This window comes from Balaenoptera acutorostrata, chromosome 5, assembly GCF_949987535.1.
Source record: "Balaenoptera acutorostrata chromosome 5, mBalAcu1.1, whole genome shotgun sequence".
In the NCBI taxonomy this organism is placed as follows: Eukaryota; Metazoa; Chordata; class Mammalia; order Artiodactyla; family Balaenopteridae; genus Balaenoptera; species Balaenoptera acutorostrata.
Genome location: NC_080068.1, coordinates 81,842,221 through 81,865,739, shown reverse-complemented (window position 1 = coordinate 81,865,739; position 23,519 = coordinate 81,842,221). Strand labels below are relative to the sequence as shown.

General features: G+C 36.0%; 1 protein-coding gene across 10 annotated transcripts in view; it reads right to left on the bottom strand.

The window, feature by feature from the left end:
* The window catches only part of ARAP2 (ArfGAP with RhoGAP domain, ankyrin repeat and PH domain 2), a 211,959-nt gene that overhangs the window by 167,165 nt on the left and 21,275 nt on the right, over positions 1–23,519 (bottom strand). For 8 of the 10 annotated variants that reach the window (XM_057547413.1, XM_028165607.2, XM_028165610.2 and 5 more), the window contains exons 3-6: positions 11,130–11,188; positions 9,967–10,043; positions 9,144–9,235; positions 7,318–7,671 (exon numbers count right to left, since the gene is read on the bottom strand). In XM_057547413.1, coding sequence (XP_057403396.1) covers positions 7,318–7,671; positions 9,144–9,235; positions 9,967–10,043; positions 11,130–11,188 — 582 coding nt within the window. Of the gene's footprint in view, positions 1–7,317; positions 7,672–8,690; positions 8,757–9,143; positions 9,236–9,966; positions 10,044–11,129; positions 11,189–23,519 lie in introns of those variants that run through there. The other 2 variants (XM_028165612.2, XM_028165613.2) reach the window with 2 other exon arrangements.

Genomic DNA, 23,519 nt, shown 5'->3' with positions numbered 1-23,519 from the left:
TTGATATGTGTATGTATTTTGATTACTTCACAAATTCATAGTCCTGAGGAAGAATTTGTGGATAAATGAATTTTAAGTACATAAAAAACTAAGCAAACCAAAAAAAATCAATAATTATTAACTCCAAGGAAAACTAAAGGTTGCAAATGAAAGAAAAATTAACAATATGTTGCAAAGCTCAAATATGAGTAGCATTTATATAGATATTAAGAGTATAAAACTAAATACAGGTATAACATAGACATTTTATATGGCTACTTTAAAAGAATGATTACATGGGAACTGTGTCTATGCAGGGGGGACAGTGGGTGAAAATGAATAAACATTATATTCCACGGTAGTGTCTCAACAGCTAATTACTAACGCTGAAGAGTCAGAAAGAAACAGTATGAAAAAATTATTAAGATAAACAAAGTAACCCCCAGAATGGGAGAAAATATTTGCAAATGAAACAACAGACAAAGGATTAATCTCCAAAACATACAAACAGCTCATGAAGCTCAATGTCAAAAAAACAAACAACCCAATTTAAAAATGGGCAGAAGACCTAAATAGACATTTTACCAAGGAAGACATACAGATGGCCAAGAGGCACATGAAAAGATGCTCAACATCACTAATTATTAGAGAAATGCAAATCAAAACTACAATGAGGTATCACCTCACGCCAATCAGAATGGCCATTATCAAAAAATCTAGAAACTAATGCTGGAAAGGGTGTGGTGAAAAGCAAACCCTCCTGCACTGTTGGTGGGAATGTAAATTGATACAACCACTATGGAGGACAGTATGGAGGTTCCTTAAAAAACTAAAAATAGAACTACCATACGACCCAGCAATCCCACTACTGGGCATATACCCTGAGAAAACCATAATTCAAAAAGAGACATGGACCACAATGTTCACTGCAGCACTATTTACAATAGCCAGGACATGGAAACAACCTAAGTGGCCATCAACAGATGAATGGATAAAGAAGATGTGGCACATATATACAATGGAATATTACTCAGCCATAAAAAGAAACAAAATTGAGTTATTTGTAGTGAGGTGGATGGACCTAGAGTCTGTCACACAGAGTGAAGTAAGTCAGAAAGAGAAAAACAAATACCGTATGCTAACGCATATATATGGAATCTAAAAAAAAAAAAAAAAATGGTACTGATGAACCTAGTGGCTGGGCAGGAATAAAGACGCAGACGTAGAGAATGGATTTGAGGACACAGGTGGGAGGCGGAAGCTGGGGCGAAGTGAGAGTAGCATCGACATATATACACTACCAAATGTAAAATAGTTGGCTGGTTGGAAGGAGCAGCATAGGACAGGGAGACCAGCTTGGCGCTTTGTGATGACCTGGAGGGGTGGGATAGAGAGGGTGGGAAGGAGGCTCAAGAGGGAGGGGATATGGGGATGTGTATGCATATGGCTGATTCACTTTGGTGTACAACAGAAACTAACACAGCATTGTGAAGCCATTATACTCCAATAAAGATGTATTAAAAAAGAAAAAGATAAAGTAAGTACCAAAAGAAACTACTAAAGAAAGCAGAAAGTGGCTGCCTCTTGTGATAAAGTGGGAGAAGAGGAAAACTGCTTTTTTTCCTCCAGTTTTATTGAGATATAATTGACATACAGCACCATATAAGTTTAAGGTGCACAGCATAATGATCTGACTTACATACATCATGAAATGATTATCACAGTAAGTTTCGTGATCATCCATCATCTCATACAGATGCGACATTAAATATAAAAAAAATCTCCTTGTGATGGGAACTCAGGTTTTACTCTCTTAACAACTTTCGTATAGAACATACAGCAGTATTCATTATATCTATCATGTTATATATTACAAGTACTTATTTATCTTATAAACTGGAAGTTTGGACCTTTTGACAGTCTTTATCCAACTTCCCCTCTCCCCAGCTATTTTTTCTTAATAAGCCATGCAGAACTTTCAGACGCTTTAAACCATGTGCTTTTATAACCACTAAAAAACTTAATTTTGCAAGTTTAATGTGAACACATGATTTCTTTACCTTATAATTGCCAAGGTGAGAACTGACTAGAACTTACTTTTGGTAACATTATCAAAGGTCACCTGAAATGAAATGATGCTCTTCTGAAAAGAAAGCAAGCTGAGGTTTACTGAGTCCTGCTTAAGGGGCTCTGTAGTCAGACCCAATATTACCTACTTTTCCAACTGATCCCACAGAGGAAGCCTTGACCTTACACTTTTATGTGTGGGAAACAGCGGTTCTGAGACATTGAGTCACACAGCAAATGAGCGATAGCTTGACAATTCTAATTTCTGTCTGATTCCAATACCCTCATTCACTTCTCTGCAGCTAGACTGACTGAAATTAGCCATGTTATTTTAATAAACACTAAAACTAAGAATTTTTTCCTCAAATTACAAATAAAATATGGAAGCTTTTTATTTGCTTGGCATGGTCTTCACAAGTTATGTGTGATTTGAGAGAAAAGGCCAACTAGTTCACCAGTATAAAAAAGATACTTTTTATCAGAGATTTAAGATTCAACTTCAAGTTCAACATGGTGATTGATATAGAACACCCTGGTCAGATAGAGAGACTTGTCAACTTTCCACTACATCTGCTTTTCACTGAAAGGCTGGCCGCAGGACAGCTCTCCCAGGAGGCTTGAGGCCCTCACACACTTATGGAGCAGGTGGGAAACTGCCCCACTAAAGCGGCCTTGGAGATTCTGGGCACAGACTGGAAAGTCAGCCACTGACAAAGTTACCAATAGTATAAGTCCTGATCTCCCTCCAAGTCATGGGTGGCTTCTAAGTGATCTCTCAATCACTGTTTGTGAATTTGACCCTCTTTTTGGTAGTTGATCACTGGCTTTTTCATTTTCCCTAGTTCTGTGTTCAACCTGGACATGTAATTCTCTGGCAGTTTCTCCCTCCTGGTCCTAGAGCCTAACTTGCGTCTTCCATAAAATAACCTCAACTAACCCCTCTACTTATCTCATAGACTTCAGGACATCCAGATATCACCGACATCAGTGCCTTTTCACTCCCTCTAGCCTGAAAAGTATTTCATCTAAAAACGCCAGTTGAAACAGTATCCATTTTCCAAAGGTCAGTCGAGCTGCTATTCCTCCTTAGAAGATCTCTGAAGAAATGTTTTCTCAACCCCTCTGTAACCTCATGATTCTGTACTCTGTGGACCTTTCTGTACCAATTATTATATGTTGTCTTTCAAATTTATTTTTATTTGTATTTTTTTCTGCCCAAAGTGGAAGATACAAAAAAGGCCAGGAACACATCTTGCTTATCCTTGTATTTGTCCAGAAATTCTTGAGCATATTATATACACAAATTTCTAAGTTAACCTTGAGTGTTCAGCTCCTGCTGTCCCGGACTCACATTACCACACGATGCTTCTCTACGGTTAAAAACATTAATTTTTTAAAAGAGGAATTTAGCTGAGTAAGAAAAAAAGTTCTAAAACATCTTGTCAAGTAAAAATATGAATTCCTCAAGATATATTGCAGTTTTTATAACTATGCTCAGTGCATGATACCAAACACACAAACATCTTTAGAAAACAGCAGGTGAAAGAGTCAAAAGCATTTCCTAGTTGCAGATATTCTTGGATATTTCAATACGTGGTTCTCTAGAAGGGGTGCGGCACATTCAACCACGTTCTCTTTGATTTACAGAAACTCACAGGATTCTTCCTCTGAGTTGCATATTCAGGAAATTCTGGAATAAATTCTATCCAGTCTTCCATATTTGCATCTACTCAGACTTGCTGAAAAGCTTGAGCTCATTAGTTGCAGATAGGAAAGGGGAAGGAAAGAGACTTGTTTTTTTTATCTTCAAAACCCAGTGAGGTTTTTTTAACACAAGACCATTTATTAAGTTTCTCATCTGCCTCACCTATTTGAAACACTAACAACAAATCCAAGTTCAACATTTTATCAAGTTTTTTCCATACAATTTTTTAAACCAATAGTATAAGGCTATATTATAATTAGATCATTCGAATAGTTAAATAAATGTTCATACTTTAAGCTCAGCTGGAAATGTTTCCATATTTCTCTAGTTGCATGGTGTTATACAATTATTTTCTTACTAAATATTGGGCAGTTTTCACATACTGTGCATTGATTCAGAACTGGCATTTCCATTTCAAAGCGAACAGACACTCAATCACATGAAATAAATCCAGATTATGAATTTGATTACTTTGTTTAATGTCACTCATGACTGAGGACAGTTTCCAACACTATTTGGAGAAGGATAACCAAGTTTGGCTTTTTTTTTTTTTTTTTTTTTTGGTGTATCTTGTGGGATCTTAGTTTCCTGACCAGGGATTGAACCCGGGCCCACAGCAGTGAGAGCACAGAGTCCTAAATACTGGACAGAGCAGGGAATTCCCACTATTTGTTTTTAAACTGTGTTTTGACAACACATGTACTCACATACAGAAAACAGCAGGTTAAAAAGTCAAAAGGGTTTCCTATATGACTATAGGGGGGAACAGAATTTAACTAAACGCACTGAGAGTTCACTGCTCTGTTAATGTACACCAGCACTATCAACAGCACCAGCAGATTTCCAACCAATACAGTGTCTGGAGTTTAGTTTTTACTACAAGATCCCTATAAATTAAAAAATTGCTGTTTTAGAAAGATTGAAAGAAAAAACGATGTCTAATACTAGGTTTTTATAATAATTCATTCAACAACAAACACTAAGAATATCTACCACATGCTAGGCAACCTTCTAGTTGCCGAGGATACCACAGTAAACAAAAACCAATATAGATGACTGTCCCCATGGAGCATATATGCAACAAATAAATCATCAAGCGTATAAGCTATGAGAAAAATAATTAAGGGAGTGATGGGGTGGTGAGGGAGGGGCAGTGATAATATTAACTTTGGTGTTCAGGGATTCGTGCAAAGGAGACTTTAGAGCAAGAACTTGAGGGAGGTAAGGTACAAGTCATGCTGCTCTCTGGGTACGAGCATTCAGGGCAGAAAGAAGAACAAGTTCAAAGGTACCCGAAGAGAGATTCTGCTTCTTATTATGTCTAGATTTGATAGAATAATAAAGTAGTTTCCTTTTTCTGTAATCTATCAGGTTATAATTTTTGATGTGGGGCCCAAAGGAGATGGAGGAAGCTGGTATAAGATTTCAGCCAACCCTCAAGTCTGTTTTATGCTACTATGGCCCACAAGCCAAACCTGGCCCATTAAATGTGTTTATAAATAAAGTTTTATTGAAACACAGCCTCATTCATCAGTTTACACATTCTCTGTGGCAGCTTTCATGCTACAACTGCAGAGTTGCTGAGCTCCCACAGACACCATATGGCTGTAAAGATTAAAGTATTTATTATCTGACCCTTTACAGAAAAAGTGTGCTAATACTTTCTCTATGGAATTCAGAATGCCATCAACATCAGTGCTACCTGCACCAAAGAGACATGTGACCATGAGTTAAACAAAGCTCAGTAACCTCTGCATAAGGAATGGGTAGGCATCATTTTGTCTAATTAATGAGCATCTTAAACACCCTCACCATAGCCTACAGAGTCTAACTAGAAAAAGGAAAAATGGAGATTCCATTTGTGGTCTAATAAATACATGCTTCTTGGTCAGTTACACATATTTCTTTTAAGTCATGGCAACATAATCATGGAGAAGAGCTTTTTAATTTCTTGGTGATATAACAAGCTCCTTTGTTTACTTTCCTAGCTGCATCCTGGTAATCTGGAAAAAGACTCTGAAGTCAGAAAACTCAATTATTTTCTCTAAAATGGAAAAATAAAAATCTCAAAAAATTACAGCCTCTAACCTTAGGCAGGTTCAGAATAGAAAGGATGGAAAGTCAGAGTTCTGATAAAAAGAGAGAGAAAATGTTCTAACTATCCCAGAGGTGGCCAGTAATGGTGAAGCTTTCTCAGTGTGCCTGCAACATAAACATACTAATCCTGTCAAGATCGAGGTACCACCCACCAGAGATCATTCAGGAAACCACAGAATCTGCTAAATCTTCCAGTGATACTTTGAGAGAGCACTGGGATCTCCCTAATCATTTAAATTCTACAGAAATGAAAGACCTGAGACTATTCCCGCACAATGTTTCATTCCACCAGTGTGTATGTTTGAGTAATGACTCATACCGTTGCAATTTGACTATGCATTTACCAATAATACCGATGACTGATGAAAAGCAGACACAGTTAACTACTTTGTCATCCTAATGGAACCAGAAAGGAGTGAGACAAAATACATGATGCTTAGAAGTTCTCTGCTTCAGTTTAGTCAACATCTAATTTGCTAAAGGGATGCAATCCTATAAAGTATTAACCATGTAATTACTAACCACAAAAGGGTTCAGCTTTTTTTTTTTCTCGATTTCTTAAGAAATATCATTCCTTCTCCCACTAGTCAACTGATACTTCTTCTGGCAATTTTTTTGCTAATAAAATTTATTTTAGGAGAAAACAAGGCTTTCTAGAAATGATGCACCTTTTCAGGGGAAGAGTAGAGAAAACCAGCACAACATAGAGACTCACCACAACAACTACTTAAACATAAGAGATTTAATCCCTAAATAATTTAATAATTCATGAGGAACATTTCCAGTAAGTATTTCAAAAGGACATTCAAAATTCAGGATGTCAGAAAATAATTCTAATTAAACATAATCCCTCCCCAAAGATTTCTCAGTACTGCAAAATGCTTAAGGACAGAAGTTTCTTTGTCAACAACTGAAATGATAAATCTGCTTTTAAAGTATAATATTCAAGGAACTCTGACCTTTTGTGCAACATTCAAAACTCAAAACAATATATCAATAACAGTGAAGCCTAAAATGTAACAGTGACATACTTTCCCCTAACTACAATAAGCCTTGTATTCCCAAACAGAACACTGTTATAATAGGAGCGAAGGCCAAACAGTGTGGGTTGAGTAATACAAACCCAATCAGTGTTGTTTTCCTTTGCTACAAATTGAGACACAAGATATTGCATTTTGGTGCAAAGTTAGAAACTAACATTAAGGATCTAGATGTGAAATCAAACTTCCAGTTTTAATTTGCTATGCAGAACCTTAACCCAGAATTCCATTCAGCACATGGCCCATGCCCCACATTACGTCTAAAGAACAGCATTTGCAAAAGTGTATTGAAAGTCCCTATGAACTGTCTCTGTATGCTTGGGGGGTGGGGAGGCGCAACAGCAACCTAGCAGGTTTAGAAATGGATACGCTTGAATTTTTAAAAATATGCCACTTAGGAAAAAAAAACAAAGACGAATAAATACATACCCTTGGGGACAGAGTTTGTCAAGCCATCCCGATTTAACCTTTCTTGCAGATGATCCATAAAAACAGGCATAGGGAGATATTACATTTGAGGAAATGATTGATGAATCAGCCTTTCCACTTGTTGAGCTTAGTGGATAACTGTGCCTATTAACAGAGGCCAAATTCACTGCTTTTTGAGTCCTAGATTTAGATGGCTTTGAATGTTTTCTTCTTAAACTCTGAAAGCATTCTTCTACTGTTGAATATTCTGATTCCGAAGCAGAGTCTATAGGAAGATTGTTTTTGTCCTCTCGAGGTATCCAAATATCTTCTACTTTGTCTTCACTTACATTCTCCATCCTGTTATCATATAAGCTAAATGGAAAAAGAATGGTTTTAATATTTCCCACAGCTCTATGTGACTTAAGCCATTGGTTACTTTTTCTATTTATAAACAACCAATCACAGAAATTTAAGGCCAGGAAAAATCTTGGAATTCAATTAACGCATCTGATAATTTTTAAAACTTCCTGAAAAATAGAAATCTCTCATTATACTAACACATATTTGAATACTACTAGAAGCAGTGTATTTTTTCTTATGTATCATTTAATCTGACCTGTTTATTTTGGGGGTTGGGTGAGAGTGGTGAGGATGGAGACTGCCATATTCTCTGCATCACAATTTAAACGTCTTCACCAGCACCAGTAAGTGGCCAGCCACTTAATGGGCCAGATCATGAACCACTACCTCGTGGAGAGAGGTACTGGAGATCTTATTTCCACATGTTGCCCCTTCTCTGACTCTCCACTAATTGACTTCAATGACCCTATGTTCCATCATAATGTAATAAAACAAAGAGTACACCTGACTGGTGAGAACTTTAGTATTATTTTGTATCACTAATGAGAAAAAAACTGCACCACATTGCTAACTAGAAAACAACAAAGGGCCAGGGTACATTCAGAAGGTAAAAGCTGTATAACATATAATATTTACTGGAACACATAGTTGCTAAGTATATTCCTATAGATTTAAGGAATGACAAAACAGATTGGCTCAGCCCTTTATGTATAATAAAACTCATTACAAAGAAGTTTTTGCTAATCAATGAAACAGATATGCCTAGGAGTCAAATTACATCCTTCTGGACGTGGTATTCTAAAAATCATTGCCACCTTAAAGGACTTAACTTGGCCCCTTCCACACTCTGCACTGTAGTAAGTTCATATCAAATGCCTACTGAAGATTCTCAATTATTTAGTCTCATCTTAAGGAAACCCTCAACAGTGTTAGCCTTGGAGAATAAAGGTTAAAATAGACAAATGTTAGGTAATGATGCACTACATCAAGTGCTAATAAAGCTGAGAGAAAAATAAAATTTAAGTTGGTACCTTACAAACTCTATTCAATCTCATGTGTGATCCAAATAACTGGATAATTTTCAAGCTGCTTGTCAATGCTGAACTTCTAATAAAAGGATATATTACATTTGTAAAAATTCTGCACCTCACATAGTGACATTTTTGGCACTGCCCCTTTCTTCTTCATAGTAAGGTAACTTCCTATCTTTAAAGTGTAAACATGGTCACCACATATTTGCCACTTTGGGAAAGGGAGAACGGTTTCAATCAGGAAAAGACAAAAATAATGTGCTACAGACTATAGAATCGATTTACAGGCTCTAAATTCAATTACTGAAATGAGTGCTGTTGTCAAAAGAAAGGATTTGAACTTACCAATGTAAACTATTTTCTTAGAAATATAATATGAGCAAGAATTCAACATTGTATATTATATAACATTTTATTCAAAAGAATTAACCATCATCAATCATGTCCTCATACCTTGATTTGACAAAAAATGAGTTTCTTTCAGTAGTTGTTACCCTTTTGAGTGTTTCTTCCTGGGTCCAAAATTCATTCCTTATGGATCTCTTCTATAAAAAAAAAAATACACGTTTTTTTAGGGGAGCAATATTCTACAAAGATTCACAGTATCCGGGTTTAGCTTTATTAAACAAACGTCTGTTTAGATCAATTTTCAATAAAAACAATTTAATTAGGGTGACTACATTAAATGGTAGCCTTTTGATCTCTTTTTCAATATTTTATTTAAATCATTAATAACTCATCATTTCAACTAAGAAGAACAAAAGGTGCTAAGAATAAAATTTATTTACTTTTACTTTCCCACTTACTTTTTGTCTTCCAACTTCTCTTTCGTCATGACCAAGAAATAAAATACCAAAAGAGCACAAATAGTGGAGAGGAAAGACTAAGTGATAAACTGAATAATTAAGATTTGTAAATAGTTAGAAGTCTGTCTATATTTGGGTATAAGGCAAAGTAAAATCTAGTGGCTTTTGTCAGTTTGCCTTTCCTTTTTACAGGGGTTTGTCTTATTCTTTTTTTTTTTTTAAGTAACTTGTGGTGAATTTTGAAAACCCACTGATCTGTATTCCTAAAATCAAATTGAAATGTATTTCTGTGATATATTTTTAAAGATATAAATCTGCCATGATTTTACTGAGCAGAATTTCGCTGAATGGAAATTTCTTTCTTCAATATAACACATTCTTCAAACAGCTTAAAGGAAAATGAAGAGGCATATATAGGCAGAAAAGCAAAGAATTGAATATGGAAAAAAATTAAAATGTATGGGACTAACCTTGGAATTTTCTAGTCTCTGGAAGAGAAAGGTCTCTCCATAAGGGAAAATGGAAGATGAATTCTCCTCATTCGTATCTTTTGGGGGAATTATAGGATGAGAATGGAAAGATGTGAATAATGTGAAATATTGTTTTAAAAAGGCATGTGTTTAATTATTTTATAGCAATATCACAACTTAAGCTTTATTCTCTGAGAGTCCAAAATTCTGCTCATAATTCTTACCCTCAAATCAACTCTAAGCATGATTTTCTCAATGTATACACCCCTCACTTCACAACCAAAACACATTACTCACTGTTTCTCGAAGTGTGATGTGTCACATTTGTCCTTGCTAACCTATAGGATCCACATTAATATAAGTAAGCACATTTCCCCATACAATGGAAATTGTCATGGTGTGTTTATAATGTTAATTCCTAAATAAGAGGTTAGTTTTAATGGCAGAAAATTAATCTTAATTCTATTGGAATTTTAAACAAATGATCATTAAAAGTTCACTAACATAACAGCTAGATGTTATAGCATTCAAAATGCCAGAATCCACTTAATATAATCCCTCTAATACCATAACTACTAATGCACCTGTAAGTAAATTATTTCAAGAGAATTTCCACAATCCCTGAATTACACTGATCTACAAGAAAGAATTCTCAACACTTGCATTTTCTGCTGTGGCAAATTTTTTTAAAGGTTCAGTAGTCAAGTGTTTGCTAACAGCATTGAGAAGAATGTTCCTGAACTTGTACAAGCAGAATTTTCAAAAAGAAAAGCCTCTGTCAATGAGCAGTTGACCAGAGCAATGTCAGCCCTTTCCTGTTACCATGGCAAAATTACTTTCCATAAATCTACGCCCTGTAGTTCAGACTGTCAGAAACCACATAATTTAGTTAAATGCTTTCGACTGTGGTTAATGATAAATGAAGCCTGGGTAAAAAAATCTTTTTACATTAGCATGTGCAAATTTCCAGGAGTCTGCGTATATATTACTGTCTTTCAGTCACTCACCTTTAAAAGTGTCTGGAGTACTATGAACCTGGCAGACAGTTATTCCCACTATTCCCTATTCCACAGGTAGGCTGCCTTCTTGACCATGATTTTAACACATGTAAGAGTATCAAATGAGTACTAACTAATTTACAGACTTTAAAAGCTGAGACTCACTTTGCTGTGTCATAGATTTTCCAGTTGAGGTAGGAACATTTCTTCTCTCACGGAAATAGCTTAAGGCAAAGGGAAAAATAGATAAAATACGTAAAAATAGATGTTATCATCCTAAGTAAAGGATTAATTGTAGGCACATATATTCTTTTTGTTAGAAAAACCAATATTCAAAAATAAGTTTGATTTTAATGAACAAATACAATGGCCAAATTCCATAAATGTGTCTTTTTAAATAGCCTTAAAGGAAGAGATTTTATTGGATTTTACAAGTGTTTGCTTTTTACATTTATAATTCACAAAAGTAAATGAACATATTTGCCCAAGTATTTATGATTTTTTTTGTCTTTAGCTTTACAATATTGAATAAAAAATCTGTCTGGCTCTAAGAACATAATTTGAAAATACATAAGACCTTTTCTCAAAGATCTCAAAGCCTTGAGAGAGAAATACTACAGGTAATTAATTAGAATACAACATAACAGCAATGCCAGAGGAAAACACTGTGGAAACAGAAGGTAATGAATACCTACCATCATATGAAAGAGTTCTATTTTTCCATTTAAATATAAGGATCAGGACAGTGTCCTTAACTTCTCTTAAATATAAATATGCCCAAGTAACTATAGGAAAGACTATATATATGTAGTTGTAGTTATTTATTTATTTATATCTATATAAAAGAACAGAAACCAATGAAATAGAATATAAACAAAATTTAAAAATAATGGTAACCAAAAGCTGGTTCTTTGAAAAGATCAATAAAATTTATAAACCTCAGGGAAGGAAAATAAGAATGAGAGACAGAAGAGACAAATTACCAATATCGGGAATGAAAGAGAGGACATCACTACAAATCCTACAAACATTAAAGGGATAATTACAGATTATTAAGAAAAACTTTATGCCAATATATCCAACAATTTAGATGAAATGGAAAAATTCCTTGAGATACAAATGATCAAATAGGACACGAGAATAAATAGAAAATCTTAATATCCCTGTATCTATTAGAAAAATTGAATTCAGTAATTAATCACCTACCCACAAAAAGCTCCAGGCCCAAATACTGCACTGGTGAGCTCCACCAAACATTTAAGGAAGGAATAATACCAATTCTATGCAAACCTTTTCAGAAAATAGGTAAGGAAGGACTACTTCTAGTTCATTCAGCAAGGCCAGTATTACTAATACACAACCAGTCAAAAACAAAACAACAGATAAATGTTAGACAAATATTCCTCATAAACTTAACATGCAAAAATCGTTAACAAAATATTAACAAATCAAATCCAACAATACATAAAAATGATAATATATTATGACCAGGTGAGATTTACCACAAGAAAGCAAAGTTGGTTTAACATGGAAAAATTAATAATTCACCAAATTAAGAAAATAAAGGAGAAAAATCACATTCTCACAGCAATAGATTCAGAAAAAACACTTGACAAAATTCAAAATCCATTCATGACAAAAACTCTCAGCAAACTAGGAATAGAAAAAAAACTTCCTCAACCTAATAAAGGGCATTTATGAAAAACCAACATCATAATCAAAGATTAAAGACTGAATCATTTTCCCTAAGACTGGAAATAAGGCAAGGAGGTGGGTGCTCACTAGTTATATACACATTAGTTCATAGGTTGCAGTCAGTGCAACAAGCGAAAGAAATAAAAAACATTCAGATTGGAAAGGAAGGCCTCTTATAAGCAGAAGTCTGTATCTTATCAACAGGCAATCCTTAAAAATCTACCTAAAAGCTTCTCAAACTGCTAAGTCAGTCTAGCAAGGTACCAGGATGGGGGAAATATTTTTAAAAATCAATAGTATTTCTAAATACTAGCAATGAACAATTGGAAAAATAGTTTGAAAATATAACTTTTACAATAGCATAAAGAAACATGAAATACTAAGGGGTAAATTTATCAAAATATGGGCAAGATCTGCACACTGAAAATTCTAAAACATTGCTGAGAAAAATTAAAGAAGACCTAAATAAGTAGATATATCATGTTCATGGATTGGAAGACTCAATATTGTTAAGATGTGAATTCTCCACATATTGATATATAGCGTCAACATAATCCCAAACAAAATTCCAGTGATCTTTTTTATAGAAATTAACAAGGTGATGCTAAAATTTACATGCAAATAAGAACAATTTAGAATGGTCAGAATATTTAAAAGAAAGACAAAATTGGAAGATTTATAGTATATGATTTCAATATTTAGACTAAAACTACAGCAATCAAATTTGTGCGGTACTGGTGAAAGGGCAGACATATAAATCAGTGGAATTAAACAGAAAGTCCACATATACTCCCACACATCTACGGTCCAGTGATTTTTGAAAAATTATGTCATGGCAATTCAATGGGGAAAGGATAGTCTTTTCAACAAGTGTTGCTGGAATAACTGGATAGCTCAATTTAAAAAAAGAAATGAATATCAACCATTACTTCATACCATATACAAAAATTAACTTGAAATGCAGTTTAGGCCTAAATGTTAATACTAAAACTCTAAACCTTCTGGAAACCAACAGAAGAAAAATTTTGCAACCTTTAAGTATGCAAAGATGTCTTAAATAAGATACAAAAACCACCACCCCCCCAAAAAAGTTGGACCTTTATGCTGTCACATATTTCTGATAAATGACTTGTTTCCAAAATATAAAAAGAATACTTACAATCTATTAATAGGAATGATTCAATTTAAAAATGGACAAAAATTTAAATAGACACTTTATAAGAGGATACACAAATGTGATAATAAATACAGACTTATTAGAATGGATAAACTTAAGGCTGTAAATACCAAGTGTTAGAGAGTATGTTGAATAAATAGAAGGTTTAAATACTGCCAGCAGGAATGTAAAAGGGTACATCCATTTTGGAATACTGCTTGACATTTTCTGATAAAGTTAACTTAAGCTCCCAGCTATCCAATCCTAGAAACTCAAAAGAATTGAAAACATATTTCCAGGGAAATAAATTTTTCTGGTCTTTCTTCATAGCAGTTTTACCCTCAGTAATCAATAACTTAAAACAAACTAAATGTACATCAACAGGTGAATGATAAACAAATGGTGGTATAAAGACCTCAGGGATTACTACCAAGCTTGGGGAGGGCGGAGAACTAATAAAAGGATACAAATTAATACTAAACATAATAATATGAATAACTCTCAAAATCATCATGCTGAGCGAAAGAAGCCTGGCACAAAGATGTATATCCTATATGATTCTATAAGGGAGTGTGAAAGACGGATGGACTGTAGAAGGACACTAAGAAATGCTTAGGGATGATGGAACTGCCACTTCTTAATTGTGGTGATAATTTAATAGGTTTGCACATCTTTCAAAACTCATCAAATTATATGCTTTGAATTGGTACAGTTTATTATGCAAATATTATACCTCAAAGAGTTGTTTAAAAATGAATTTAGCAAACCTACTGTTCATAGGGTTGATAAATAAAATATAAACTATATTCCCAAATATCAGCAAACAAAATGAAATATTAAAAGTGATACCACATACAAGAGTATCAGAAAAATATAAAAACCCAGTATTAAATCTAACAAAAGATTTGTAAGAACTCAGTCCTGAGAAATCATTCCTGAGAAAATTAAAGAAAATCTAATTAAATGGAGGAATATATGGAGGACTGAATACTGCAAAGATGTCAACACTGCCTATGTTCATTTGTAGAATCAATGCAATCCCAATCAAAAGAGTTACAGGGGTGGGTATCTATGTGGAATTTAACAAGTTGATTTTAAAATTTATATGAAAAAGCAAAAGACCAAGAATAACTAAGACACTTGAAGAATAAAGTGAGAAGACTTGCTCTGCTAGGTATCAGGATTTATTTTTAAAGCTGTGGTAATGAAGATACTACATTACTGATAAAAGGACAGATATATAGATTAGTGAAGTAGAATGGGCATAAAGGCACTCAGTATTCATTTAAGTTAAAACAAACATGTCAATCTTGAGCAATGAGCAAAGCATGTCTTTAATAAGAAGATGACTTGGATATCCACTTGGTATTAAAAAAAAAAAATGTACTCCTACCTCAAACTATACCTAGAAATCAATTCAAGGTGGATTATAAATCCCAACATGATAGGCCAAACAATAAAGCTAGAAGAAGATAAAACAGAATATCTTCTGTGTCTTAAGATATGAAAAATTCTAACTCTAAAGGAAAGTAATGGTAAATTTGACTAAATTAAAGAACTTTCATTCATTAAAAGTCACCATCAAAGAATAAAAAAGCAGTATGTAGAAGAGGAAAATATATATTCGACAAAGGGCTCATACCCATGGTGCATCAATAACTCTTAAAAATCATTATAAAACACAGAAAATGCAATTCAAAACAACAACCCCCCTCCCCCAAAATGGGTAAATGACTCCAAAAAGCACCACATAAAAGAAGATAGAAACATGGTCAATGACCAATAAATGCATTAAAATGTGCTCAATATCGTTAGTCATCAGAAAATACAAATTAAAAACTCAATGAAATATAACTATCCGCCCACCTGTATGGCTAAATTTTTTTTAAATAACGAAATGCTGTTGAGGCTATGAGACAAAAGAAATGCACATACACTGCTAGTGTTAACATAAGTGAGCATAACCACTCAACGATGAGAACCACTTTGCATTACCTACCAAAGTGGAAGATAAGCATATACTATGACAGCAACTCTACTCCTAAGTATATATTCAACAGACATACATGTAGATGAAAAGAAAAACCACCCAAATGTATGTCAACATGCAAAAGTTAAAGAAGCTGTGGGAGAATCACACAAAAGAATAACATTCAACAGACAAAACAACAAACTGACATGCAGCCACATGGACGCATCTCATAAACATCAGGTTGAATAAAAGATATCGGACACAAAATGTTACTTGCTGTATGATTCCATTTATATGAAATTCTAGAATAGGCAAAACTAATTCAGTGAGATCAGTGGTTCCCCAATGCAGGTGATAGGATAATTTACTGCCAATGTGCAAAGGCGAATTTTGAGGGATGATAGAAATGTTCTATATCTTGATTGTGGTCACATGGCTGTATATATTTGTCAAAACTCATCAACCTGTCTATTGAACATCAGTCTTTCTTCTTACATGTAAGTTTGATATAAATAAAGCTGGTTTACACATGTGTGTAAACATATATCACTTACATGTAAAATACTAGATGATGTTGAGAATGTGAACTATAACAGTAGAATGGATATCATGATATATCCATACGGTGAAGTATTATACAGCAGTGAAAATGAACAGTCTACAACCATAGGTACCAACATAGATTAAGTCTCAAAGTTAAGCAAAATGAGCTTAACTAAAAGATTTACTATATGGCTGCATTTTTAAATCCACAAGACAGTCAAAACTACAGTATAGAGAGGGGATTCAAGATGGCAGAAGAGTAAGATGTGGATATCACCTTCCTCCCCACAAATACATCAGAAATACACCTACACGTGGAACAACCCCTAAAGAACATCTACTGAAGGCTGGCAGAAGACCTCAGACCTCCAAAAAGGCAAGAAACTCCCCATGTACCTGGGTAGGGCAAAAGAAAAAAGAAAAAACAGAGACAAAAGAATAGGGACGGGACCTGCACCAGTGGGAGAGAGCTGTGAAGGAGGAAAGGTTTTCACACACTAGGAAGACCCTTCGTGGGAGGAGACTGCAGGTGGCGGAGCGGGGAAGCTTCAGAGCCACGGAGGAGAGCACAGCAACAGGGATGCAGAGGGCAAAGCGGAGAGATTCGCGCACAGGGGATCAGTGCCGACCAGCACTGCCCAGCCCAAGAGGTTTGTATGCTCAAACGCTGGAGCGGGAGGGGCTGGGGGCTGAGGCCAGCTTCAGTCGGATCCCAGGGAGAGGACTGGGGCTGGCTGCATGAACAGAGCCTGAAGAGGGCTAATGAGCCACAGCTAGCCGGGAGGGAGTCCAGGAAAAGGTCTGGAGATGCCGAAGAGGCATGACACTTTTTCTTGCCACTTTGTTTCAGGGCGCGCAAGGAGAGGGGATTAAGAGCGACACTTAAAGGAGCTCCAGAGACGGGCGTGAGCCACAGCTATCAGCGCGGACCCCAGAGACGGGCATGAGACGCTAAGGCTGCTGTTGCAGCCACCAAGAAGCCTGTGTGCAAGCACAGGTCACTATCCACACCTCCCCTCCCAGGAGCCTGTGCAGCCCGCCACTGCCAGGGTCCCGTGATCCATGGACAACTTCCCCAGGAGAACACAAGGCACGCCTCAGGCTGGTGAAACGTCATGCCGGCCTCTGCCGCCACAGGCTTGCCCCGCATTCTGTACCCCTCCCTACCCCTGGCCTCAGTGAGCCAGAGCCCCCGAATAGCTGCTCCTTTAACCCCGTCCTGTCTGAGTGAAGAACAGATGCCCTCAGGCGACCTACATGCAGAGGCGGGGCCAAATCCAAAGCTGAACCCCAGGAGCAGTGCGAACAAAGAAGAGAAAGGGAAATCTCTCCGAGCAGCCTCAGGAGCAGCGGATTATATTTCCACAATCAACTTGATGTACCCTGCATCTGTGGAATACCTGAAGAGACAACAAATCATCCCAAATTGAGGAGGTGGACTTTGGAAGCAACGATATGTATATACTTTTTCTCCTTTTTCTCTTTTTGTGAGTGTGTATGTGTATGCTTCTGTGTGCGATTTTGTCTGTACAGATATGCTTTTACCAGTTGTCCTAGGGTTCTATCTGTCCGTTTTTATTTCTTTTTTTTCATTTTTTAGTATAGTTTTTAGTGCTTCTTATCATTGGTGGATTTGTTTTTTGGTTTGGTTGCTCTCTTTTTCTTTCTTTCTTTTTTTCTTACTTTAAAAATTTTTTATAATAATTATTTTTTATTTTAATAACGTTATTTTATTTCATTTCATTCATTTTATATTTTTCTTTCTTTCTTTCTTTTTTTCTCCCTATAATTCTGAGCCGTGTGGATAACAGGCTGTTGGTGCTTTGGCCAGGCATCACGGCTATGCCTCTGAGGTGGGAGAGCCAAGTTCAGGACGTTGGTCCACCAGAGACCTCCCAGCTCCATGTAATATCAAATGGCGAAAATCTCCCAGAGATCTCCATCTCAACACCAAGACCCAGCTCCACTCAAAGACCAGCAAGCTACAGTGCTGGACAACCTACGCCAAACAAATAGCAAGACAGGAACACAACCCCACGCATTAGCAGAGAGGCTGCCTAAAATCATAATAAGGTCACAGACACCCCAAAACACACTACCAGATGTGGACCTGCCCACCAGAAAGACAAGAACCAGCCTCATCCACCAGAACACAGGCACTAGTTCCCTCCAGCAGGAAGCCTACACAACCCACTGAACCAACCTTAGCCACTTGGGGCAGACACCAAAAACAACAGGAACTACGAACCGGCAGCCTGCAAAAAGGAGACCCCAAATACAGTAAGTTAAGCACAATGAGAAGACACAGAAACACACAGCAGATGAAGAAGCAAGGTAAAAACCCAACAGACCTAAAAAATGAAGAGGAAATAGGCAGTCTACCGGAAAAAGAATTCAGAATAATGATAGTAAAGATGATCCAAAATCTTGGAAATAGAATGGAGAAAATACAAGAAACGTTTAACAAGGACCTAGAAGAACTAAAGAGCAAACAAACAATGATGAAGAACACAATAAATGAAATTAAAAATTCTCTAGAAAGGATCAGTAGCAGAATAACTGAGGCAGAAGAACAGATAAGTGACCTGGAACATAAAATAGTGGAAATAACTGCTGTAGAGCAGAATAAAGAAAAAAGAATGAAAAGAATTGAGGACGGTCTCAGAGACTTCTGGGACAACATTAAATGCACCAACATGCGAAATATAGAGGTCCCAGAGGAAGAAGAGAAAAAGAAAGGGACTGAGAAAATATTTGAAGAGATTATAGTTGAAAACTTCCCTAATATGGGAAAGGAAATAGTTAATCAAGTCCAGGAAGCACAGAGAGTCCCATACAGGATAAATTCAAGGGGAAACACGCCAAGACACATATTGATCAAACTATCAAAAATTAAATACAAAGAAAAAATATTAAAAGCAGCAAGGGAAAAACAACAAATAACATACAAGGGAATCCCCATACGGTTAACAGCTGATCTTTCAGCAGAAACTCTGCAAGCCAGAAGGGAGTGACAGGACACATTTAAAGGGATGAAAGGCAAAAACCTACAACCAAGATTACTCTACCCAGCAAGGATCTCATTCAGATTTGATGGAGAAATTAAAACCTTTACAGACAAGCAAAAGCTAAGAGAATTCAGCACCACCACACCAGCTTTACAGCAAATGCTAAAGGAACTTCTCTAGGCAGGAAACGCGAGAGAAGGAAAAGACCTACAAGAACAAACCCAAAACAATTAAGAAAATGGTAATAGGAACATACATATCAATAATTACCTTAAGTGTAAATGGATTAAATGCTCCAACCAAAAGACATAGACTGGCTGAATAGAGACAAAAACAAGACCGATATATATGCTGTCGACAAGAGACCCACTTCAGACACAGGGACACATACAGGCTGAAAGTGAGGGTATGGAAAACGATATTCCATGCAAATGGAAATCAAAAGAAAGCTGGAGTAGCACTTCTCACATCAGACAAAATAGACTTTAAAACAAAGACTATTACAAGAGACAAAGAAGGACACTATATAATGATCAAGGGATCAATCCAGGAAGAAGATATAACAATTGTAAATACTTATGCACCCAACATAGGAGCACCTCAATACAATAAGGCAAATACTAACAGCCATAAAAGGGGAAATCGACAGTAACACAATCATAGTAGGGCACTTTAACACCCCACTTTCACCAATGGACAGATCATCCAAAATGAAAATAAATAAGGAAACACAAGCTTTAAATGATACATTAAACAAGATGGACTTAATTGATATTTATAGGACATTCCATCCAAAAACAACAGAATACACATTCTTCTCAAGTGCTCAAGGAACATTCTTCAGGAGAGATCATATCTTGGGTCACAAATCTAGCCTTGGCAAATTTAAGAAAACTGAAATCATATCAAGTATCTTTTCCGACCACAACGCTATGAGACTAGATATCAATTACAGGAAAATATCTGTATAAAATACAAACACATGGAGGCTACACAATACACTACTTAATAACGAAGTGATCACTGAAGAAATCAAAGAGGAAATCAAAAAATACCTAGAAACAAATGACAATGAAAACACGATGACCCAAAACATAAGGGATGCAGCAAAAGCAGTTCTAATAGGGAAGATTATAGCAATACAACCCTACCTTAGGAAACAAGAAACATCTGAAATAAATAAATAAACTTACACCTAACACAATTAGAGAAAGAAGAACAAAAAAACCACAAAGTTACCAGAAGGAAAGTAATCATAAAGATCAGATCAGAAATAAAAGGAAAAGAAATGAAGGAAACAATAGCAAAGATCAATAAAACTAAAAGCTGGTTCTTTGAGAAGATAAACAAAACTGATAAACCATTAGCCAGAATCATAAAGAAAAAAAGGGAGAAGACTCAAATCAATAGAATTAGAAATGAAAAAGGAGAAGTAACAACTGACACTGCAGAAATACAAAGGATCATGAGAGATTACTACAAGCAACTATATGCCAATAAAATGGACAACCTTGAAGAAATGGACAAATTCTTAGAAACACACAACCTTCCAAGACTGAACCAGGAAGAAATAGAAAATATGAAGAGGCCAATCACAAGCACTGAAATTGAAACTGTGATTAAAAATCTTCCAATAAACAAAAGCCCAAGACCAGATGGCTTCAGAGGTGAATTCTCTCAAACATTTAGAGAAGAGTTAACACCTATCCTTCTCAAACTCTTCCAAAATATTGCAGAGGGAGGAACACTCCCAAACTCATTCTACGAGGCCACCATCACCCTGATACCAAAACCAGACAAAGATGTCACAAAGAAAGAAAACTACAGGCCAATATCACTGATGAACATAGATGCAAAAATCCTCAACAAAATACTAACAAACAGAATCCAAAAGCACATTAAAAGGATCACACACCATGATCAAGTGGTGTTTATTCCAGGAATGCAAGGATTCTTCAATATACTCAAATCAATCAATGTGATACACCATATTAACAAACTGAAGGAGAAAATCCACATGATCATTTGAATCGTTGCAGAGAAAGCTTTTGACAAATTCAACACCCATTTATGATAAAAACCCTCCAGAAAGTAGGCAGAGAGGGAAGTTACCTCAACATAATAAAGGCCATATATGACAAACCCACAGCCAGCATCGTCCTCAATGGTGAAAAACTGAAACCATTTCCACTAAAATCAGGAAAAAGACAAGGTTGCCCACTCTCACCACTATTATTCAACACAGTTTTGGAAGTTTTAGCTGCAGCAATCAGAGAAGAAAAAGAAATAAAAGGAAGCCAAATTGGAAAAGAAGACGTAAAGCTGTCACTGTTTGCAGATGACATGATACTATACATAGGGAATTCTAAAGATGCTACCAAAAAACTACTAGAGCTAATCAATGAATTTGGTAAAGTAGCAGGATACAAAATTAATGCACAGAAGTCGCTTGCATTCCTATACACTAATGATGAAAAATCTGAAAGCGAAATTAAGAAAACATTCCCATTTACCATTGCAACAAAAAGAATAAAATATCTAGGAATGAACCTACCTAAGGAGACAAAAGACCTGTATGCAGAAAATTATAAGACACTGATGAAAGAAATTAAAAATGATACAAATAGATGGAGAGATATACCATGTTCCTGGATTGGAAGAATCAACATTTTGAAAATGACTCTACTACCCAAAGCAATCTACAGATTCAATGCAATCCCTATCAAACTACCACTGGCATTTTTCACAGAACTAGAACAAAAAATTTCACAGTTTGTGTGGAAACACAAAAGACCCCGAATAGTCAAAGTTTCTCTCTTGAGAAAGAGAAACAGAGCTGGAGGATTCAAGCTCCCTGACTTCAGACTATACTACAAAACTACAGTAATCAAGACAGTATGGCACTGGCACAAAAACAGAAATATAGATCAATGGAACAAGATAGAAAGCCCAGAAATAAACCCACGCCAATATGGTCACCTTACCTGTGATAAAGGAGACAAGAATATACAATGGAGAAAAGACAGGCTCTTCAATAAGTGCTGCTGGGAAAACTGGACAGTTACATGTAAAAGAAAGAAATTAGAACACTCCCTAACACCATACACAAAAATAAACTCAAAATGGATTAAAGACCTAAATGTAAGGCCAGACACTATCAAACTCTTAGAGGAAAACACAGGCAGAACACTCTATGACATAAATCACAGCAAGATCCTTTTTGACCCACTCCTAGGGAAATGGAAATAAAAACAAAAATAAACAAATGGGACCTAATGAAACTTAAAAGCTTTTGCACAGCAAAGGAAACCGTAAAGAAGATGAAAAGACAACCTTCAGAATGGGAGAAAATATTTGCAAATGAAGCAACTCACAAGGGATCAATGTCCAAAATTAACAAGCAGCTCATGCAGCTCAATATCAAAAAAACAAACAACCCAATCCAAAAATGGGCAGGAGACCTAAATAGACATTTCTCCAAAGAAGATATACAGATTGCCAACAAACACATGAAAGAATGCTCAACATCATTAATCATTAGAGAAATGCAAATCAAAACTACAGTGAGATATCATCTCACATCGGTCAGAATGGCCATCATCAAAAAATCAACAAAGAATAAATGCTGGAGAGGGTGTGGAGAAAAGGGAACCCTCTTGCACTGTTGGTGGGAATGTACATTGATACAGCCACTATGGAGAACAGTATGGAGGTTCCTTAAAAAACTAAAACTAGAAGTACCATATGACCCAGCAATCCCACTACTGGGCATATACCCTGAGAAAACCATAATTCAAAAGAGTCATGTACCACAATGTTCATTGCAGCTCTATTTACAATAGCCAGGACATGGAAGCAACCTAAGTGTCCATCGACAGATGAATGGATAAAGAAGATGTGGCACATATATACAGTGCAATATTATTCAGACATAAAAAGAAACGAAATTGAGTTATTTGTAGTGAGGTGGATGGACCTAGAGTCTGTCATACAGAGTGAGGTAAGTCAGAAAGAGAAAAACAAATACTGAGATCAGCTCGGTGCTTTGCGACCACCTAGAGGGGTGGGATAGGGAGGGTGGGAGGGAGACACAAGAGGGAAGAGATATGGGGATAGATGTATATGTATAGCTGATTCACTTTGTTATAAAGCAGAAACTAACACACCATTGTAAAGCAATT